Source organism: Schistocerca americana, chromosome 4 (assembly GCF_021461395.2).
Source record: "Schistocerca americana isolate TAMUIC-IGC-003095 chromosome 4, iqSchAmer2.1, whole genome shotgun sequence".
Taxonomy (NCBI): domain Eukaryota; kingdom Metazoa; phylum Arthropoda; class Insecta; order Orthoptera; family Acrididae; genus Schistocerca; species Schistocerca americana.
This window is the reverse complement of record NC_060122.1, coordinates 837,624,846-837,634,395: the sequence shown is the minus strand read 5'-3', so window position 1 is coordinate 837,634,395 and position 9,550 is coordinate 837,624,846. Positions and strand designations below refer to the sequence as shown.

Sequence of the window (9,550 nt, the reverse complement as noted above, 5' to 3'; positions counted from 1 at the left end):
GGGGGGGGGTGCCACAGAAATGCTGAAGAAACTGAACTTGCAGACTCTTGAAGATAGATGTAAATTATCCCACAAAGCCTACTTACAAAGTTTCTAAAACCATTTTCAAATGATGATTCTGTGAATAAACTAAAATCCCCTACTTATTGGTCACACAGGATTGTGAAGGCAAGATTACATTAATTACAGTCCACACAGAGGTGTTTAAACAATCATTCTTCCACACTCAATATGTGAACAGAACAGGAAGAAACCCTAATAACTGGTACAACGGGATGTACCATCTGCCATGCACTTCACAGTGGTCTGCATAGTATAGATGTATAAGGATAAGCATTCAGAAATTTTAGAGCAATGGCAATCTGTCACTATCTTCTGTTTAAACTTTGCTCACATTAATTACAATATATTTAGTTATTGCTCATGTTAACTGTGAGCAGAGCAATTATTTGGCTTTATATTGATCTTGCCAATATGACTTAACTAATGATGTGGAAAATTTTAAAGTTCAGTTGCCAAACAACTACATGTACTACTGTTGACTGTAAAACGGACAGCACTGCCAAATGACGCACTTTGACTTTAACAAAAAAAACTGATCAATGATAGAGCTGATAGCACTCAATGAATACATAATTGGATAAATCAGTGAGCAGTTCCTCAATAGCAGCTCGTAGAATTTAAGTTTCTTTGAAATACTGTTGCTGGCAAAAAGGAAACTATATACTACTACTACTACTACTACTACTACTACTGTTAACTGAGTGCCTGGTGTTGGCCAGGTATGTATTTATTCCAGTTCTATTAGTCCATCTCTCCACTCCTCCTCTCCCTGTCCATCTCCTCCATCTTCCTTCCTCTAACTCCATCTCTTCTCCTAGCTCTCTCTCTCCACCTCCATCTTCTACCACTCTTTTTCCTAACTCCTACTGTCTCTCTCTCTCTCTCTCTCTCTCTCTCTGTCCATCTACTACTCCTCACGCTTTTTGTCCATTTGTTCCTCCCCCTCTGTCCATCTGCTCCTTCCTCCATTGTCTATCTCCTCCTTCCCCTACAGAGTCTGTTTCCTCATGCCTTGTCTATTTTTTCCTCACTCTCTTTATGTGCTCCTCCCTCTCTCTCTCTCTCTCTCTCTCTCTCTCTCTGTCCATCTCCTCTTTCCTTTCTCTGTCTATCTTTCCCTGTCCCTCTCTCTGTTTGTTTCCTCCTCTTATCTTTCTCTGTCCATTTTGCCCTCCCCCTCTCTCTGTCCATCCCCTCTTCCCTCATATCCATGTCCACATCCTCTTTCCCTCTCTCTTCCTGTCCATCTCTTCTTCCCCTTGTCTCTCTTCATGTCATAATTCCCATTCCAATAGTGGTTGTTAAAACCACAATATTTCTTTCAGATTCAAAGTAATATGTGTACCAAGTTTAGTTTCTCACATACAGACATGAAGTTTAATTTTCCACATGTGGACATGTCACATATATTTCACACATACTTAATATATTCCACACACATTTGTACACATATTTCACCTGCATCTCTAGCGAATTTTGAGCAGCAGTTTTGTTTCCACACAACTCAATGTTTGTAATGTCATATCTCCTGAACAATGTGGCGCACAATGATATAATTTTGTGGGTACATTCCATGGCAAATGTGGACAGTTTGTGAAATAAGTTGCAAACAGAATTGGTAGCAAAGAAGTAATAAATTTAAACATCACACATGAAGTGACAGTTGTCCATGCATCTCAGAGTTTATGACATCATATGTCTTGAACTATGTGTCGTACAATGATGCTATTTTTAGGTACATTCAGTGGTATGTGTGAATGCTGTCTGAAGAAAGTGTCATGAATACAGTTAGTAGCAAAGAAGTAATAAATTAAAATGTCCTTCATGATGTGGCAGTTTTACTGCATGAACAGAGAAAATGCAATAAGTGATAAACTTTTTCCCTTTTCATCAGTTAGTAGGGGTTGTCAAGGTGTTCACCTCTACTCTTGTAATCAAATGCTTTTGGATTCCTCTTCTTTGTTATGGAATTTAAGTTACTTGTATCCATAGCAACTAGGTGAAGTCTGTTTGTGAAGCTGTGATAGACAGTTTTTATAAAAGCAGGAATGCACAAATCTCAAAGTGTTCAGAACAGTTCTATTATCAGTTTTTTTCTCATACTTGCAGAGGTGCTGGTGCGAGTACACTGCGTGGGCATCTGTGGCTCGGATGTGCACTTCCTGAAGCACGGCCGCATTGGCAGCTACACACTGGCAGGGCCCATGGTCCTGGGCCACGAAGCCAGTGGCGTGGTAGTGCGCACCGGTGCCGCTGTCAGCCACCTACAGCCAGGTAGGCAGACCACAGGCCTGGGTGCCTCGTGGGTCACCCGACAACCCCATCATCCATTACACTTTAGTTACCAAACCTGAATTGGGTCGAGCATGCCTCAGCTACAATTTTCCAAATATTCATCATCTATATATAACCATTGGATGAAAGCTTTATTAACATTTCTAGAGGTTTGTCTGGCCAATACAGCTGTGGCTGTGTCACTTTCAGCAGAGTAACTCCCATCATAGAAGCTGGTAAATGAAACATGGGTTCCATAATATCACACATAGTCAAGTCAATTAACAGTCTACTAATGTCGTTCCCCCCATGAGCTTCCTTTGCTCATAGCAACTAATGATCACTACTATGTCATGGTATATCCAGTGTAAAGCCACTCTCTGAAAATATGTTTCTGGTTCAATCATCTCTTTTTGGTGAGGATGTTCCTTTTTTTTTAACTCTGAAAAACACATTCTCCAGTATCCTAATTTTGTTCTGCAGCTCCCACACATTAAAAATTAAACTTAATGGCCATCTGTAACTGGATAACACTACATTTGGTTGTCTCAAAAATATACTGAAGCGCCAAAGAAATTGGTATAGGCATGCATATTCAAATACAGAGATGTGTAAACAGGGAGAATATGGTGCTGTGGTCGGCAATGCCTATATAAGACAACAAGTGTCTGGCACTGTTGTTAGAAAGGTTACTGCTGCTACAATGGCGAGTTATTAAGATTTATGTGAGTTTGAACGTGGTGTTATAGTCGGCGCACGAGCGATGGGAGACAGCATCTCTGAGGTAGCGAGGAAGTGAGGATTTTCCTGTATAACCATTTCATGAGTGTACTGTGAATATCAGGAAATTGGTGAAACATCAAATCTCTGACAGCGTTGCAGCCAGAAAAAGATCCTGCAAGAACGAGACCAATGATGACTGAAGAGAATTGTTCAACATGACAGAAGTGCAACCCTTCCGAAAACTGCTGCAGATTTCAATGCTGGGCCATCAACAAGTACCAGTGTGCAAACCATTCAATGAAACATCATCAATACGGGCTTTTGAAGCCAAAGGCACACTCGTGTACCCTTAATGACTGCACGACAGAAAGCTTTATGCTCCATCTAGGCCCATCAACACCAACATTGGACTGTTTATGACTGGAATCGTGTTGCCTGGTCAGATAAGTCTCAATTCTAATTGTATCGAATGGATGGACATGTATGGGTATGGAGACAACCTCATGAAACCAAGGACCCTGAATGTCAGCAGGGGACTGTTCAAGCTGGTGGAGGCTCTGTAATGGTGTATGGCGTGTGCAGTCAGAGTGATATGGGCTTCTTGATACAACTAGATATGATTCTGACTCGTGACACATACGTAAGCAGCATGTCTGATCACCTGCATCCATTCATGTCCATTGTGCATTCCGCTGGACTTGGGGATTCCAGCAGGACAATGCAACACCCCACACATCAAGAATTTCTACAGAGTGGCTCAAGGAACACTCTTCAGAGTTTAAACACTTCCACTGGCCACCAGACTCCCCAGACATGGACATTATTGAGCATATCTGAGATGCCTTGCAACATAGTGTTCAGAAGAGATCTCTACCCCCTCATACTCTTACGGATATATGGACAGCCCCGAAGGATTCATGGTGTCAGTTCCCTCCAGCACTACTTCAGACAATTGTCAAATCCATATCACGTCAAGTTGTGGCATTTCTGTGTGCTCACAGGGGCCATACACGAAATTAGGCAGGTTTACCAGTTTCTTTGGCTCTTCTTCTATCCAGGTGATTATCTAGCAGTGCCCCAACTCCACCCCCAGTGAAGAGGTACAGCATTTTCAAAATTAGCATTGTTCTTTTCTGACCCTTTTCCTATTGATGACCTGAGGGCACAGGCATCAGTATCAGCTCCCCTCCTCTCATAAGCCTGGTGGCACCAAATCTTTAAATACTAATGATAAAACAATCATACAACCTTATCTAAAACACAACCATATCTAAAACACATATGGAGAATATCCTGCTAACACAAAACACAATAACCATTAATTATTTCCTTTGTCTCAATATATACTGATCTCTTAGTATCCGTACCACCTCCTCCTGCTGCTCATCTTTCCACTCCTTCTTCTTTGCCTCTTTCCACATTTTCATTAATACCTCTTGTGGAATGGCTTCTGGCAGACCCTAGAATGGTCATGTGCCCAACACGTGTGATTGTTGACAGCTGCAGCTTTACATTTAGTGGTGATGTGGTTCCAGTGATATGGTATGGGCCCTGGTACCACATTACAAACTTCTTTGTTTTTGCCTTTCAGAGTTTGTAGGCTTGATAACATGTCTCAGTGGCTCACTTTATACTGAGGTAATGTTCTCACTCGCGGCACTGCCTCTTCCTACTTCTCCAATGCCGCATCTTTCGCCACACTTTCCTCACCATTTTTGCAGATTTTCAGACCAATTCTCCCTTATTGCCTTCTTTCTGGCTAATCATGTCTTGTTTCCATACATTACCTCAAATGACAACAATGTTCTGCTAGTGTGCATTTTGGAGTTGTATGCTCTCACTGTATGACAGATACATCTCCAATACAATTGGTGTGCAATCACTTAATAACTAAGCATCTACTCAATCACCTGATGAACTCGTTCTGTTCTTCTGTTAGTTTGTGGATGAAGTGGACTAGTTCTCAACTTTTTTTTTACTTTAAATAACTGAAACAAAATTTTCATCAGGTCTGACATGAAGTTCATCCCTTTGTCCATAATTATTTTCTCCAGCACCCCAGATGTCAATATCCACCTATTCCACCAGCACGAATGTGACTGCCTATTGCTCTGGCATTGGCACCAACTTGTAAGGAAAATTGTAGTCTTTTATGGTCAGTGCAAAATGATCACCTGTTTGTGTTCAGTTGAATGTTACTAACATGTCCACCTCAATGAAACTAAACAATTCCATTGCTTCTGGGAACCTATGAAATAGTAGCTGCTTCTGATTCAAATTTGAATGCTGCGCACATTCCACACAATTTCTGACAAACTGATTGACACCATTCTCCCTTCTCCTACACCAGTACTTTTCTGCCACACTCTGATTCAGTGCCCGGCATTCCCCATGGCCTGACAAGATGTGATCATACATTTCATGTCACACTTCCTGCTGCAACTCTCCTGGCACCACAACCTGTGGTCCTAAGCTTGTTTCTCTACACAATGATCCATCATGCTTGCTAAATTGCTGTTGCTTGCTATACTGTCTATATTCATCGTTGGTGCTCTGTGCTGTTTGTCATTCCCAAAGTTCCTGACCTAGTGCTTGTACTATGCTATTTTTTCTCGGTAACCTGTCTGCATTTCCGTGCTGCTTCCCTGGTTTATGGATTACTTTGTAGTCAAATTAACTGAGTTTAATGCCCATCTCATTAGTCTATTGTATGAATCCGTCAAACCTAGCAAGTACTTCAAAGTAGGCATGGTCTGTCACTGTTCTGAATTCCTGCTGTACAGGTAACACCGGAAGTATGTTACTATGTACACCAAGCTATGCATTTCCTCTCTGTTGTACAATAAGTCCTCTCTGCTCTGTTCAACCGTCTTGATGCAAAGGCAATAGGGCATTCCTGACAATTGACCTCTTGACTCAATACGCACCCAAGAGCATCTGTTCAACACATTACACGACAATATGAATTCCACCTGAAACTCTGGAAATAGCAACACCGGACTCAATGTCAATACCTTTTTTAACTCGAAAAATGCTCCTGACATTTCTTTGACCATATAAACTTAACACCCTTCTTCAACAACTGTGTAAGCGGTCATGCTATACCTGCAGAGCCCTTCATGGACTTCCTACAATAATTTGCAAGACCCAGAAAAGATTACAACTCCCTGGTTGTTCCCAGTACTGGAAAATCTTGCACTGCTTGCACTAATCTAGGCTCAGTTATTATACCATCCTTACTAATCACATAAATAGTTGATTTCTTTTAATGTAAAGTGTCATTTCTCAGTACTTAGTGTCAAATGAGCTGCTTGAACCTCTCAAATACTACAGTCAGTAGTTGCCTATGCTCTTGCATATTCCTCAAAAAGACAATTATGTCATGGAAATATGCCAGATACTAATGTGGTCTTAATTCCTTCAACACCCTGTCAAAACTTCCAAGAGATTTCCTTCTGGTGTGTGTATAAAATATGACAACATGGAAATAGGAGAAGTTGAGAGTGTAAAATTCTTGGGATCACAACTTGATAATAAATTCAGTTGGGAGCAACGTACTAACGAACTGCTAAAGTGCCTAAACAAATCTGTGTTTGCAATGCGAATGATGTCAGACACAGGAGATATAAATATTAAAAAAACTGGCATATTTTGCTTATTTTCACTCCATTATGTCATATGGTATCATATTTTGGGGTAACTCCACAAACAAAGAAAAAACTTTTAGAGTACAGAAGTGTATAATAAGAGTAATGAGTAGTGTAAATCCAAGAACATCATGTCGAAACCTATTCAAAGAATTGGGCATATTAACCACAGCTTCTCAGTATATTTGTTTATTTCAGTATATTTGTTTATTTCAGTGAAACTCAAACTTGGTGGTTGGGGGATTGGTACAACGCCCTGAGTCCTCCTTGGTCCCCATCCACCCTGTACAGGATGCCTAGATTACCACTGACATGCTGCTTACAGGCAATTGGACAAGTAATGACAGATCTTGCACACTTTCTGCAGAGGAGAAAGGATCTACAGAAGGTGATATTACCTCTGGTACAGGTATCACAGGTACACGACTTGAAGGAGCTCTTCCAACATACCAATTTGCAGCATCTGCAAATCATTTGACAGTAGTCTGGGTGATTTCCAGCTGCTTATGAACGTCTATCAACTCATCCCATGTTTGAAAATATTCACAGTGGGGCTGCATTTTGGGTAGTGCAATGTATTACAAGCCAGTGAATAAATAACTTTATATTATAACACTGCTGATTATCTTTTAATGTGTTAAGCTAAACAGCTGCCATTTCTCTATTAGAATTGGAGCAAATATGCAAAACAAGATTTCTATTAAGGCAACACAAAAACCTGAGATAAAAACAACTAGTTTCCTATTTTTATATTGATTATAGTTGTTGTGGTCTACAGTCCAGAGACTGGTTTGATGCAGCTCTCCATGTTACTCTATCCTGTGCAAGATTTTTCATCTCCCAGTACCTACTGCAACCTACATCCTTCTGAATCTGCTTGGTGTATTCATCTCTTGGTCTCCCTCTATGATTTTTACCCTCCACGCTGCCCTCCAATACTAAATTTGTGATCCCATGATGCCTCAGAACATGTCCTACCAACCAGTCCCATCTTCTTGTCGAGTTGTGCCACCATCTCCTCTTCTCCCCAATTCTATTCAATACCTCCTCATTAGTTATGTGATCTACCCATCTAATCTTCAGCATTCCTCTGTGGCACCACATTTCGGAAGCTTCTATTCTCTTCTTGTCTAAACTATTTATTGTCCACGTTTCACTTCCATACATGACTACACTCCACACAAATACTTTCAGAAACGACTTCCTGACACTTAAATCTGTACTCGATGTTAACAAATTTCTCTTTTTCAGAAATGCTTTCCTTGCCATTGCCAGTCTACATTTTATATCCTCTCTACTTCGACCATCATCAGCTATTTTGCTCCCCAAATAGCAAAACTCATTTACTACTTTAAGCGTCTCATTTCCTAATCTAATACCCTCAGCATCACCTGATTTAATTTGACTACATTCCATTATCCTCGTTTTGCTTTTGTTGATGTTCATTTTATATCCTCCTTTCAAGACACTGTCCATTCCGCTCAACTGCTCCTCCAGGTTCTTTGCTGTCTCTGACAAAATTGCAATGTCATCGGCGAACCTCAAAGTTTTAATTTCTTCTCCATGGATTGTAATTCCTACTCCGAATTTTTCGTTTGTTTCCTCTACTGCTAGCTCAATATAGAGATTGAATAACATTGGGGATAGGCTACAACCAAGTCTCACTCCCTTCCCAACCACAGCTTCCCTGTCATGCTCCTCGACTCTTATAACCTTATAACTGCCATCTGGTTTCTGTACAAATTGTAAATAGCCTTTCGCTCCCTCTATTTGACCCCTGCCACCTTCAGAATTTGAAAGAGAGTATTCCAGTCAACATTATCAAAAGCTTTCTCTAAGTCTACAAATGCTAGAAATGTTGGTTTGCCTTTCATTAATCTATTTTCTAAGATAAGTCGAAGGGTCAGTATTGCCTCATGTGTTCCAACATTTCTACGGAATCCAAACTGATCTTCCCCGAGGTCCGTTTTGACCAGTTTTTCCATTCATCTGTAAAGAATTCATGTTAGTATTTTGCAGCAGTGGCTTATTAAACTGATAGTTCGGTAATTTTCACATCTGTCAACACCTGCATTCTTTGGGATTGGAATTATTATATTTTTCTTGAAGTCTGAGGGTATTTCGCCTCTCTCATACATCTTGCTCACCAGATGGTAGAGTTTTGTTAGACCTGACTCTCCCAAGGCTGTAAGTAGTTCTAATGGAATGTTGTCTACACCCGGGGCCTTGTTTTGACTGAGGTCTTTCAGTGCTCTGTCAAACTCTTCACATAGTATCATATCTCCTACTTCATCTTCATCTACATTCTCTTCCATTTCTATAGAATTGTCCTCAAGAACATCGCCCTTGTATAGATCCGCTATATACTCCTTCCATCTTTCTGCTTTCCGTTCTTTGCTTAGAATTGGGTTTCCATCTGAGCTCTTGATATCCATGCAAGTGGTTCTCTTTCTTCCAAAGGTCTCTTTAATTTTCCTGTAGGCAGTATATATCTTAACCCTAGTGATATGTGCCTCTACATCCTTACATTTGTCCTATAGTCATCTCTGCTTAGCCATTGTGCACTTCCTGTCGATCTCATTTTTGAGACATTTGTATTCCTTTTTGCCTGCTTCATTTACTGCATTTTTTATATTTTCTCCTGTCATCAATTAAATTCAACATTTCTTCTGTTATCCAAGGATTTCTACTAGCCCTCATCTTTTTACCTACTTTATCCGCTGCTGCCTTCACTACTTCATCCTCCAGAGCCACCCATTCTTCTTCTACTGTATTTCTTTCCCCCATTCTAGTCAATTGTTCCCCTATGCTCTCCCTGAAACTCTCTACAACCTCTGGTTTAG

At 40.5% G+C, this 9,550-nt stretch overlaps 1 protein-coding gene across 1 annotated transcript in view; it reads left to right on the top strand.

The window, feature by feature from the left end:
• Window positions 1-2,111: 2,111 nt before the first annotated feature.
• The window catches only part of LOC124613845 (sorbitol dehydrogenase-like), an 84,606-nt gene continuing 77,167 nt past the window's right edge, over window positions 2,112-9,550 (top strand). Inside the window, exon 1 of the mRNA XM_047142569.1 lies at window positions 2,112-2,337. Coding sequence (XP_046998525.1) covers window positions 2,112-2,337 — 226 coding nt within the window. The remainder of the gene's footprint in view (window positions 2,338-9,550) is intronic.